Source organism: Colobus angolensis, unplaced genomic scaffold (genome assembly GCF_000951035.1).
Source record: "Colobus angolensis palliatus isolate OR3802 unplaced genomic scaffold, Cang.pa_1.0 Scaffold172, whole genome shotgun sequence".
NCBI lineage: Eukaryota > Metazoa > Chordata > Mammalia > Primates > Cercopithecidae > Colobus > Colobus angolensis.
Window position 1 is genome coordinate 2,908,409 of NW_012114844.1, and position 13,833 is coordinate 2,922,241.

At 40.6% G+C, this 13,833-nt stretch overlaps 1 protein-coding gene across 4 annotated transcripts in view; it reads left to right on the forward strand.

Annotated features, from left to right (window-relative positions):
* Positions 1–12,311, forward strand: part of LOC105509230 (5-formyltetrahydrofolate cyclo-ligase) — a 50,034-nt gene extending 37,723 nt beyond the window's left edge. For all 4 annotated transcript variants that reach the window (XM_011938391.1, XM_011938389.1, XM_011938390.1 and 1 more), the window contains exon 3: positions 11,845–12,311. In XM_011938391.1, the coding sequence (XP_011793781.1) occupies positions 11,845–12,077 (233 nt within the window). In that variant the 3' untranslated portion in view covers positions 12,078–12,311. The remainder of the gene's footprint in view (positions 1–11,844) is intronic.
* The last annotated feature ends 1,522 nt before the right edge of the window (positions 12,312–13,833 follow it).

A 13,833-nucleotide genomic window follows, 5' to 3' on the forward strand; every position in this document is an offset into this window, starting at 1 on the left:
TCTTTCTTTCTCTTTCTTTCTTTCTTTCTTTTTCTTTCTTTCTCTTTCTTTCTTTCTTTCTTTCTTTCTCTCTCTCTCTCTCTCTCTTTCTTTCTTTCTTTCTTTCTCTCTCTCTCTCTCTCTCTCTTTCTGTCTTTCTTTTTTGTTGTGGTAAGGAAACACACAACAAAATTTACCATCTTAACCATTTTAAAGGCACAGTTCAGGAGTGTTAAGTATATTGACATTGCTGTGCAACAGATCTCCAGAATTTGTCATATTGCATATCTGAAACTCTATACCCATTAAACAGTTCTTCTTTCCCCCCTTTCTTCAGCCTCTGGTCCATTCTACTTTCTGATTCTATGAGTTTGACTACTTTTAAGACTTCATTTAATTAGGATCATATAATGTTTGTTTTTTTGTGTGACTGGCTTAATTTATTTCTTGATTGAGTCACACAGATAAACAAGGAATTTTCCTTAAATTCTCAGAGTCACTAAGCTTTGATTCTAAAGAGATCTGAGATATTGGATTTATAAATAACTTAAACAAATTTACAAGAAGAAAACAAACAAACACATTAAAAAAGTAGGCAAAGACACGTACAGATACTTTTTGAAAGAGGACATATATATGGCCAACAAGCATATGAAAAAATGCTCAAATTTTTTCACCATTAGAGAAATACAAATCGAAACCACAGTGAGTTACCATCTCATACCAGTCAGAATGGCTATTGTTAAAAAGTCAAAAAATAACAGATGCTGGTGAGGTTGCAGAGAAAAGGGAATGCTTATGCATTGCTGGTAGGAGTGTGAATTAGTTCAGCCACTGTGGGAAGCAGTGTGGCGATTCCACAGAGAACTAAAGACAGAATTACCATTCGACCCAGCAATCCCAGTATTGAGTCTATACCCAAAGGAATATAAATCATTCAACCATAAAGACACATATACACATATGTTCATTGCAGCACTATTCATAATAGGAAAGACATGGAAGCGGCCTAAGTGCTCATCAATAGTGGACTGAATAAAGAAAATGTGGTGCATATATACCATGGAATATCATGCAACCATAGAAAAGAATGAGATCATGTCCTTTGTGGCAACATGTATGGAGCTGGAGGCTATTATCCTAAGCAAACCAACACAAGAACAGAAAACCAAATACGGCATGTTCTCACTTATATGTGGGAGCTAAATGATGGAACAAAGAGGGGAACAACAGACACTGAGGCCTCCTTGAGGGTGGGGAGTGGGAGAAGGGAAAGGATCAGGAAAAGTACCTAATGGGTACTATACTTAGTACTTGGGTGATGAAATAGTCTGTACACCAAACCCCCATGACATGAGTTTACTTGTATAACAAACCTGCACATGTACCCCTGAACCTAATATGAAAGTTAATAAAAAAGATGTTGAAAAGTTCCATCCACCCATTTTACAGATGAGTAAAATCAGACAAGCAGGGGTTGCCTACAGTTAGTGAAAAATTATAGGAAGTTTTGTAATGTCTTCTCCGTTTCATTTTTAGGTCCATCTGATTATCAACAACTCAGATGCGAAATAAATATAACGTTTAGAAATGCCATTTAGATTAAACTACTGCTGATGTGGCTCCTATTTTCTGCAGAGCATTTTTACATATCTGCAGTAAAGAGAGTTTAAGTTATATTTTTTTCAGTAAGATTTATTTTTGTCAATATCTGCTAAGATAGGATAAGCTGATATATAGATTTTTTTGTTGTTGTTAAAAACCTTATGGCAGAAACTGTGAAGTAGGGATTGGCAGGGTGCTTTTTCTGTAGAGGGCCAGATAGTAAATATTTGGGGCTTCATGGTCCATACAGTGTCTGTTGCAGTGATTCAGTTCTGCTGTTTTAGTGTGAAGACAGACCATGTCTGTGTCCCATTGAAACTTTATTTATAAAATCATGCAGTGGACCAGATTTGACTTGCAGGCTATAGTTTGCAAACCCCAGTGGTAAAGTATTGGGACACCATTCCCACTTTTCAGTCTGCAGTGACCTAGCTTGCTTCTTTCATATACAATTGTAGTTGTTTATGGTGATGGTGATGATGATGTTGACTAAGAAAATAATATAAATCAAATTATTATTATCTGTTGATATAATTTTAGAGTTATTTTCTAGACAATGTAGTAGGCTTAAGATATAAAAAACATACTTAAGAAAATAGCTAGCATGTTTGAAGTACATCTTCAAAAAGAAGACTGGAAATTTTTCTGAGTATTGATAAAAAATTTTTTTTCTAAAGGAAATAACTTTGTTCTTATTATAAAGATAAGACATAAAGAATAAATTAAAAATAAGCCCGAATCTCCAAGCCAAGAGTAACCACTGATAATAACCACATTTTGGGCTTTTGCTAGGTGATTTTGGTTGGCCTCCTCTAGATCCACTGTCTATCTTTTCTACTTGCTCAGTGGTGGGGAAGACCAGCCTCTGTGGACTGCATCAGCAGGCAGCAATGAAGACGAGAGGCTGCAGGGTGTTACCCCTCGCCCCCAGTGTACATCCACACTCCAGTCAGGCAGCCTTCTCATCGCAGCTCTGCGGGTTCTTATAACCATGCCCTCCACATTCCTGCCCCTTGCACCTTCAGGCCAAGCTGATGGTACGGTCAGCTACCCCAGGGACTGTACCATCTCTCTTGCTTTCTCTAAGCATCTCCATCTCTTTATTAATCTTTTTTCGTTTCCTTGGTTTGAGTGTGCCATCTGCCCCTCACCATGGTCCTGACCTGACTGGTACAGCTGCTGCATCCAGTTTGACTGATTCCGCCAGCAAGGCAAATAAGCAGAGCTTTCCCTGTCTGCTTTAATTTCATAGGCAAAGAACAAAGTTTCCACACTTCACTAGAGCTACACCACCATTCACATTCCCATGCCTGCATATCCTAGCTGTATGACTTTGGGCAAATTACATCATCTTGATTTTCTCATTTGAAAAAAGGGGATTACAATGTATACCTCACAGAACTGTTGGTAAGATTAAATTAAGTCATGTTTGCAAAGAGCTTAGCACAGTGTCTAGCACACAGCTGAATGTGCTGAAAGGGATTGTAAAAGAGCAACTTCATTTTTCTTGGTTTGTAAACAGATACACCTCAAAGGATCCTTTAAAAGAGAAAGGCTATTTCTAACAGAGGAATGCTTTCCTATCACACCTGTTTCGGAGACTATTTCAGTGAGCCATTATGGCTCCTGCTCTTCCTGAGGCTTGAGCAGTTTCTTACGGACCGCTCTCACCTGCATGTTTCTAGCTGACAGGAGGTGGCAGTAGAGAGCTAGGCCGACCCTTGCCCGTGGTTTGGGCTGATAGGAAATCTGCAAGATAGCTCTTGGAGTGTTAGTGTTATGACTCAAGAAATAACTTTCAGAGTCAACAGGAAGAGGATAGGCATTATTCATATCCCCAAGTATAATACAGCTATAATTTATTGAACACTTACTAGAGTTTTACCTCCTTTATTTAGTCCCTATAAAATAGATAGCATTATTTTTGTCTGAAGGAGAAGAAATTGGGTTTCAAAGAGAGTAACTTTACTAATTCAGTAACTTTACTAATGTTTCTTATCTAGTAATGGTAGTTATGGGATTCAAACCCAGGCAGTCTCTGTAGAAGCCTGCACAGATAAACTGCTGTGCAGGACTGCCTCCAAGGCTCTTGTCCTTGATGTGCTATAAGGATGATATTTTAAAAAATTTGATTCCATATGCACATGATAAAAATTTAAACCATACAGAAGAGTACTGTGAAAGTGTAAAATATTCTTCCCATCCAAGTCTCCTGTTACTTAATACCTTGTTTCAGAGGTAGCCACTCTTCTTTCGTATCCTTCCTGTGGTATCCTTAAAGGGGTGAACGTGTATTATGGATAGAAGGATTGGTTTCTATAACCCATTTTATCTTGACTTCTGGCCTGTTGTCCTTGATATTTTTCTAGGCTCTTTGGACTAGGTAGGAGGAGAGTGCTGCTGTGAGATCTTCAGCAGCCAAGTTGCTAAATATTATTCACATTTCTTATTTGCTTTTTCAGCTTTACTTAGAAGAGTCTAAATTCCTGTCACCTCCTATTTCCTTCATTTAAACACGTAGTGTTCATAAGGTTGAGTGAAACCCTTGAACCCATAATACACTTAGGTTTTAAATATAAGACACACACAGATTGTCTTATATTCTGAATACCTCATTAACTGATTAGCAGAATGACCTGTGTCACCCAGGGATACTAGGAGAAGGGCTATCTTACATGGGGTTGGTACTTATTTCTAATGCTTTTGTGACAGATATGGTCCCTATATTCTGGTGCAAATGTTAGTATCCGAGTTAAAAGAAAGAATTTTATAGTAACAATGCAGAAGTGATCAATTATGATGATCATGTCTTTAATAGATGATTCTTACTACAATGTGTTTCATTCGGTGTGAATATTCCCAGATGACCAAAATAGGTTGTGACCATTCATAGCAGAAAGAGTGAAAGTGTGTTTACAATGTAATTTTAAAAAATTAGCGGTCTATAATAGGTGGCTTAGTTTACTCCTCCTTAAGTATGTTATAAATTTGCAGGGAACCATATATTTTTAAAACTCAATTTTTATATATAATCGGAAGTTGAATATATTTTATTGCTGCAGTAATGTAAAAGGTTTTATTACCTTCTATGTGCTGTACTGTTTTATATGAAGAGTGTTTCAAGGAGGTTGTGCTTCAGTCTGTTCTTTCTAAGGCAATCATAATGAGTTCAAAACATAAGGTATTGATTTTTGACAGTTCTGCCTCAAGAGCTATCATGAATTATTGGTTCTGTATTTTATTTTAGGATTTCAGCTTCTTCATGTTTTAGAAGCATGTCTGATGGAAGTGCCTGTGTCTCTCTGTAATCAGCCACGTGGCCTGAGGAGTAGGCATGCAGCAGTTGATTAAGTTGATATTTGGTATTAATAGCTTAGAGACTCTTTACATCTTAGTGTGTTTATCCATTCTAGATTTTGGGTGAAGGTAATTTTGACTGATGTTTCATAGCTATTAAGTGGTAGTGCTGGATTCAGACCCAGGCAGCCTGTCTAGAATCCTACACACTTAAACCCCTCTCCTCTACTGCCTCCAAGATGCTTGGCCTTGTTGTGTTTCTTCCATATCTTTACTTAATCTTATTTGTATCTTTTGGCAATAGAAGCCATGTATATTGTTGAATCATTATCCATTTGGAACAGCAAGCCCTCAGCTTCATCTCTTATAAGCTGAGTCTCTTATGAGTTGAATGACTTTAGGGAGTAATTTGACCTCTCTGAGCATCAGTTTTTTCTTTTGTGAAATGGGGATAATAGTTCCCACCCTCCTGCCTCCCTAGGTAGATGTACTGACCAGCTGGTTTTATTTATCCTTCTCTTTCCAGGGTATGGCATCTTGCCCGACACATTGTAGGCACTGTACAAATGTTAGTTTCTGTGCTGTCCTTCTCTTTTAGAAGCAGGACTTTAGTTAAGTGTTAGGTGTCTCATGGGGTAATCTGAACAAGTCACTCCTTGGATATAGTCAGGAAGCTAAAATAAATATAACAAGGGGACTACTCATTATAGCCCTTATATCCTTCACTGTCATTCTTTTTTTCACAGTAAATAGAATTGAGCTCAAATTCTCTGCTCCCAGAAGGAAGGGAGAAGGATTCCTACTATTTAATGGACCACAGGCATTCTTACAGTATAGGATAAGAGCTGGTCACACCAAACTGCATGGACTGGGCGGACTCAATGGAAGTTTAAGATTTGTGATATTATAATTGTTATGATAAATAAGTTAACAAAAAGAGTAGAAGGCCCTTACAGGAATGAAGAACAGCATCACAGGAGGAAAGGTTTGCAGCTAGGAAGGTGCCCACATACCTCATGGGCTCTAACACTTATTTTCAGCCTTCTCTTCAGTATTACAGTAAAGACAGTCAGTCCACTGGCTGAACTGATTATATTCTGCAAAGCTCAGGACAGGGAGTCTGAGTTCAGGACATCTTAGGAGGTGTCAGGGGCCCAGGCTGCCTTGCTGCCAGAATTAGTAAGAATAAAACATTCTTATTAATGAAGGTGAACTGAATCCTCAGAGCCTAATACTTCTGTCTCAGGAAGTAGAGGCATTTATAGAATCTTACTTCTTAATTTTTTTTCAAGGCCTACTACCTAGGCTTTTTTCCTGGTCAACGAAGATTCTGCAGCTCAGCATCTGTCCCCATCTCTCCACTTATATTATCCTTGCCCCGTTGATTCCCTAGTTGCCAAATCTATTAGATATTTTTGTGTCCTTACCTTACTTGTCCATTCTGCCACATTTGACACTGTGTCTACTTCTCTGTCCCTGAAACTCTCTTTCCTTATGTTCTGTGATGGGGGTTTTCACACTGCAGCCCCACGGGCCAAATCTGGCCCGCTATCTGTTTTTGTAAATAAAATTTTATCAGAACACAGCCAAGCTCATTCATTTACATTTGTCTTTGGCTGCTTTCATACTACACAGCAGAGTTATGTTGTTCCAACAGAGACCCTAAATCTGCAAAGCCTAAATTATTGATTCTCTGGTCCTTTGTAGGAAAAATTTGCTAATCTGCATCCTATACCTTCATTCTCCTCTGGTTTTCTTCCTCCTTTTTTTTGCTCTGCTGAACCCCTTTGCTGAGGGAACATGTAAGAGCCAGTTCTAAGGTAAGATTATAAAAGCTCTGGTCAAAAAATACTTGAAGTATTGGAGAAACTATACCCGTTTCCCTGCTACCTGGTTCAAGAAATAGTGCCTAAGATGTCTTTAAAAAAAAAAAATAGAAAGTTATCCTAATAAATACAATTGTTGTGAACAGATACGCTGCATTATCTAATACAGTTTTCATGACCAGCTCCATTTTACAGATAAGAAAACAAATGGAAGCACAGAGATTGCAGTAGCTTGCTTGTGATCACACAGCTAAGAAATAGCCTGAGGGCCCATGCCCCTAATCACCACATCAGACTGACTCCAGAGGGCACTGCTGTTTCAGAGCCAGCACCAAATGAAAAGATTTTGAGCAAATAAATGCAGTGTGTGTGGGGTTGGGTGAGTTTTCCAAATTACCTTTGCAGTTTTGGAATGCAAGATCACATTAGAAAGCTAGTGAAACCTGGAGAAAAACACTCAACAAACCATGACTCTTCAGAACAATCTTGTGACATCTAGAGAGCTCTGTGCCCACTAGCACAGAATGTGAAGTAAGTGCACACAGAATTAAACAAAATTAGAGCAGGTTGGCTCTTGCACATTGCGCTGTCAGTGGACACTATTAATGAGCCCTTGGTGATTTGAAAATAGAGCCATACCAGAGGCATATGACCTGTGCATGGACTAAGTTTTTTCTTCTGTCTCCCCTATTGAATTCTAACCTGGTGGTGTGTGAAGGTGTCTCTGGTGTCTACCTCTATTAGTGGGACCAGTGTGTGTGAGGGAAGCTTGCTGAGCCTCTGCATGATTTTTAAGCCCCACTGAGCCGTCACCTTTGAGGAGGAAAAACATCCAGCATAGTGTTCCCAAAGTGTGCGGAGCCGCAGGGGTGTGTGTGGCGGGTAGGTGATGCATGTGGGGATGGTGGTAAGGCACAGGAAGAGCTTCAAGGGTGACAACAAATAAAGTCAAACAAAGAATACACAGTGTGTTTCAGGGAGAACACTTGGATTTACCAAGTAGCAGAAGTGGGAGCAGACTAGGAAGTATATCTTAAGGACCTGAGGCCAGGAGCAACCTGTGATCCCTGTGGTTGAAAGGAGCAGCAGGAACAGTTCTGTGGGCAGGGCTACAGCAACAACACCCCATGTATGATGCAAGGACCTCCACGTAGGAAGGGCCTTTTCTGAGCTTTGGTTACCTGGGAATCCAAAAACCATTCTCCTCTTGCTTCTCAAGTGTAAAACTCATTTTGAAAAAGCAGCCATACAAAGTTGTATTTTTATTATTTTATTTTATTTTTTTGCCTTTTTGAGCTAAATTTATGTACTTTGGAATTACTAAAATAGGGGATGTCATGCTGGGATTGATCCATTCTGCAAGTCAAATACTCATTTTTCAGGGTTTCTTTGGCCTAAAATTCTATTAAAATCCAAGGATGAAAGAAGACTTGGAAAAATTATGGCGCTCAAAGAAATTTTCTGTCTGGTGAGGGAGACAGAGATGTATACCATCAACTGTGGTACAAGGTAGACTTCAGTGAGAGCTGTGATCAAAGTACAGGGAGTAACAAGAAAAGAGACAGTAAGATTAACTCTTGCTCAAGGGATTTGAGAACGTTGTTTTCTTATCTCTGTTTCATTTCTTCATTCTTTTCCTCCAACTGCCTAAATGTGGATGTTCCAAAATTCTGCCTTTTCTTTCTTGTGTATTGACTCTGGTGGGAATCCTGACTATTCTCCTGGCTTCTCTTTTGGTCTCTTTGCTTTTTAAAATTTTTTATTGTGGTAAATAACGTATAATATGAGATCTACCCTCCTGAAAGTTGTGTCTGGGAAAGTATTGTTAACTGTAAGCACAGTTGTACAGCAGATCTCTAGAACTTTTTCATCTTGCATGAATGAAACTCTGTACCCGTTGAATGGCAACTGTCTGTCTCCCGCTTTCTCCTGCGCCTGGTAACCATCGTTCTGCTTTCTGTTTCTAAGATTTTGACTACTCTAGATAGCACATGTAAGTGGCATCATAAAGTATTTGTCTTTTTGTGACCGACTGATTTCACTTGGCATAATATCCTCCAGGCTCATCCATGGGTTACATATTGCAGAATTTCCTTCTTTAATATGGCTGAATAATATTGATTGAATATATGTACCACATTTTGTTTGTTCGTTCATCCATTGATGCATACTTAGGTTGTTTCCATATGTTGACTCTGGGGAATAATGGTGCAGTGAACGTGGGAGTGCAAATATCTCTTTAAGACCCTGACTTGCAATCCTTTTGGATGGATACCCAGAAGTGGGATTGCTGAGCCATATGGTAGTTCTGCTTTTAATTTGTTGAGGAACCTGTATACTCTTTTCTTTAATGGGTACATTATTTTACATCCCCACCAGCAGTAGACAAGGGTTCTAATTTCTCCACATCCTTGCCAACATTTGTGGTTTTCTATTTTTTGGATATTGGACATCCTCGTGAGTGTGGGGTGATGTTTCATTGAAGTTTTGATTTGTATTTCCCTGATGATCATTGATGTTGAGTATATTTTCATATGCCTGTTGGCCATTTGTATGTCTTCTTTGGACAAATGTATGTTTAAGTCTTTTTTGTTTTTGAGACAGAGTCTCACTCTGTCGCCCAGGCTGGAGTTCTGTGGTGCGATAGCTCCACCTCCCGGGTTCACGCCATTCTCCTGCCTCAGTCTCCTGAGTAGCTGGGACTATAGGCACCCATCACCACGCCTGGCTAATATTTTGTATTTTTAGTAGAGATGGGATTTCACTGTGTTAGCCAGGATGATCTCTATCTCCTGACCTCATGATCCACCCGCCTCGGCCTTTCAAAGTGCTGGGATTACAAGCATGAGCCACTGTGCCCAGCCTGTTTAAGTCTTTTGCCCAGTTTTTATTGGGTTATTTGGTTTTTTGCTATTGTGTTCTAGGGGGTCTCTGTGCCTTTGACCCCAAATCTCCATGCCTGTACCTGGTGAACTCTACACTTACGTCTTCTGCTACTCCTTAGCTTGATCCTTCTGTCCCAGCAAGTAAACTGCTCCCCACTTCCTATTTCCTCACTCGGCTCTTGCCACCCTTCCTTTGGTTTCTGAAAGATATTTAGACCCAACTCTGACACATCTTAAAAATCCAGGTCAAGTTGAGTTTTCCATGAATTCTTCCCTGACCACCCAGCGTTTGCTCTCCCGCTGCTGAGGTCTCTAGTATTTGTCTCTGTTGCTTTTGAGGCATTTGGCAGAGACTGCTGCTGTGCATTGGAATGGATGTTACATGTGGGTAAATTTTGTACTAACTGAACTGCCACCTCATGAAGGGAAGAGACTGTGTGTCCTCCAGAGGACCTTACAGAGCACCTTGTCATACTGTAAAGAGGCAGGAATCCTTAGAAAGGTGTGCGCATTGGCCCGGCGCGGTGGCTCAAGCCTGTAATCCCAGCACTTTGGGAGGCCGAGACAGGTGGATCACGAGGTCAGGAGATCGAGACCATCCTGGCTAACACGGTGAAACCCCGTCTCTACTGAAAAATACAAAAAACTAGCCGGGCGAGGTGGCAGGCGCCTGTAGTCCCAGCCACTCAGGAGGCTGAGGCAGGAGACTGGCGTGAACCTGGGAGGCAGAGCTTACAGTGAGCTGAGATCCGGCCACTGCACTCCAGCCTGGGCGACAGAGCGAGAGTCCGTCTCAAAAAAAAAAAGAAAAGAAAAAAAAGAAAGGTGTGCGCATTGTGTGTTCTAGGTGTGGAAGACAGAACTGAACTTCAAGCCTGACAGTGCTCTGGCAACAGAAAGAGGACACGAGGGAGTAAAGTCCAAATTCACAGTCCACTGTCAATGATCTGGATGGGGCAGGGAGGAAAGACAAAAGTCAGTGACTAGGATCTTTTTAGCAAGTTGGGATTGAAATAGACAAGCAGGTTTACAGGGGAAGGTCATTACTGTAATCTGAGGCATGCTTTGCTGGATTTTGGCAGGCAGGGGTGACCGGTGTATGCTGGGAGCCAGAGAGAAGCTGAGTTCACCTCACAGTTCTGCAGGTAGTCAGAATATCTGCTGATAGCGGGGGCCAGCCGCGCTAGCAGTCTGATCTTCTCTACTCTGAACACCCTGTTCCAGAGAATTCATGGCTTCCAACCCTGGTATATCTTGCCAGCAATGCTATATGAATGGTTAGTCCACGACTAAGCTATAGGTCACCCAGAAGCTCCCAGGACAGCTGTCAGGAGGCCAAGACTCAGTACAAGGAGGCCACAGGGTGGACCACTGGGTTGCACATGTAATGTGGCTCTTGTGCTAACACTGGTACCCCATGTTTCTTGCCAGAGGCTATAGTACCATTCCCTCATGGAGGTCCTTCACCTAGTGACCTTTATTGCCATCTTCATGGGAATCCCCACACACCCTTCCTGCAGTTGGGTTTTTACAGCCTCCAGGACCCTGCCTCCCACCCTGAGCTTCAGCATTCTGTCCTGATAATGTCATAGCCAGTTCTGGTTTTCGTGTTACTTGAGAGGGTTCTAGCTAGAGGATTAGTTGTGGGTCCCCATCTTGTACCTTTGGAATGTCCCTGAGTAGGTCAAAGCCTGCTCTCATGTGAATCTGGGGAAGCCTGGCAGTCTGACCTTGCCTCTCCAATGGGAGGGGAAATGAGGAAGGAGTAGGTTGTCTGAACTGCTTGGTATGCCTGACAGTGGACTCTTTCTGCTCACTGACCCTGAGAACAGCTCTGTCCTTTATGGCTCCTCCTCGACCCTCTCCCGCCCTCCAACTGTCATCATCCTGGGGCATTGATTTCCAAACCTGACAGGTATGGAGAATCACCAGGATGCTAAAAAAAAGAGGGCCCTATCTATCTCTGGAAATTCTCTTTATTTAACTAATTATGAATGAGGCCTGGGAATCTGGCACTTTTGTACAGATATATGTAAAATATCTATTGGAAGGATGAATAAGAGACTTAACTGAGTTGCTGAGTAAGTTTTATTTCCTTTTTTGTCCAACTCTGTGCTTTTTGGCTATTAATGGCCACAAATTGTTTTTAGAAATCAGAGAAAGAATAGATGTCATTACAAAAGAAAAAACACATCCTGAAATGATCTTTCAGAAACAATTAATCCTCTTAAATTTGTTCCTTTTTTCCGTAGGGGGACTCGATCTCATCTTCATGCCAGGCCTTGGGTTTGACAAACATGGCAACCGACTGGGGAGGGGCAAGGGCTACTATGATACCTACTTGAAGCGCTGTTTGCAGCATCAGGAAGTGAAACCCTACACCCTAGCATTGGCTTTCAAAGAACAGATTTGCCTCCAGGTCCCAGTGAATGAAAATGACATGAAAGTAGATGAAGTCCTTTACGAAGACTCATCAGCATCTTAAATCTGGATTACTACAGCCAAATAATCAGTGTTTTATATGAGAGTAAAGCAAAGTATGTGTATTTTTCCTGTGTCAAAAATTACTTGAAATTGTACATTAATGTGAATACAGACTGCATTTTAAAATTGTAATTATAAAATACCTTATATAAAACTATCTTTAAAAAGCAATAGAAGTGTGAATAGTAGAATATTAATTAAAATGGAGGCTATCAGCCTATGATTTTCAGCTTAACCTCCTGGTGTTAATGTGACAAGTTGATCTGTCTACTTTGCAATTTAAGTTAAATATTTATGAGGAACTGTGCTCCGACTGAGTGCGAGAGGAAGGTAAGCTCACTGGGAGTGGACACTGTATTTCATTATGTCCTGTCGTGACCTGATCACGCATGGAGACTTGGGGACTATTAATTGATTTGTTGGTATTTGCTTTGGATACAGAATTCCCTAAGAATATTATCTCACTTCATCATGACTTCCTTTACTCACTCTAGAATTTTACGTTGGACACTTTGTAGCTTTTGGTGGTTAGTAGAGGGAAACCTTTTATGATTTAAATACTTTCACTCCACTTATTGGTTACCATTACTGCATGTATCAGCCCCTGATGAGTTTAAGATCTGGTATCTTATAAGTTAGAAATTATTTCTGTTTACTCATGGTTTCTGCTTTGGAAATGAAATTTGCTGTGGGTTGAAAGTTGGCAGATGGCACCACAGCTAGGGAGCAATAATTTTGTTGTGGGGATGATTTGGTCATCCCCAGAAACCCAGGAATCTTAATAGACACGGCTCTCTTACTCACACCCCACGTCCATCCTGTCACCAGGTCTTATTGATTTTGCCTCTGAAATGCCTCTTAAATCTATTCTCTCATTTTGATTGTCCTGTCACTCTTTTTGTCCCGCCTTTTAGCATTTCTAAGCTGGACTAGGCAAGAGTGTCACACCTGCTTCCCTTGCCTTCCATCTTGCCTCTTCCAGTTTATTTCTCAAGCTGTGGTCAAACTGATGTTAGAAAACACGAATCTAGTCGTGCAGCACCCCTGACTAAGGTCTTTCAGTGGCTGTTCAGAGCCTCCTGGGTAGCAAACAGATGGCTTCTGTTGTATACAAAGCCCCTTAAGAGAGGTCTCCTCATCTACTTTTTCTAGCCTCTTGTCTCCCCACTCTCATCTTCTCCTTCTGTAACACTGAGCACTGCAGGCTTCTTCTGCCCTTTGCACGTTGTAAGCATGCATTTCTCTCTGTCTGAAATGCTCTTTCTTTTGTTCATCTAGAAGACTGTTTACCCTTAAAAACTCAGCCATAACATCATCTCTTCTGTGAAGTCCTCTGCTACTTTCCCAAGCAGAGTGAGTGTTCTTTCCCTTGTCTGAATGGCCCTGGCCATTGATCTGCTTATCATGTTGTCTTAGGTATCAAATTATTTGTTGTCATATCTGTCCCCTTTACCATACTGTGAGCTCCAAAGAAGAGAAGTGATCTTTATACTTCTTATGCTTAGTAGACAACTAGACATATAGTGTGTGTGTGTGATAATTTTTTAATGAAATAATTGAATACATTGGAAGTGTTTCATTCAAAACACTCATTCATTATTCTTTGGATGATAGCATAGATTTTATGTTTTATGTGCAAAAGTAAAAACATTTGAAAAATACATTTGAAAAACCTGTATTAGGCTAAATGTGGATTTGTACAATATAATACTTATGATGAGAAATGGGAAGGAAACCGAATTCTTACAAGCTATGAA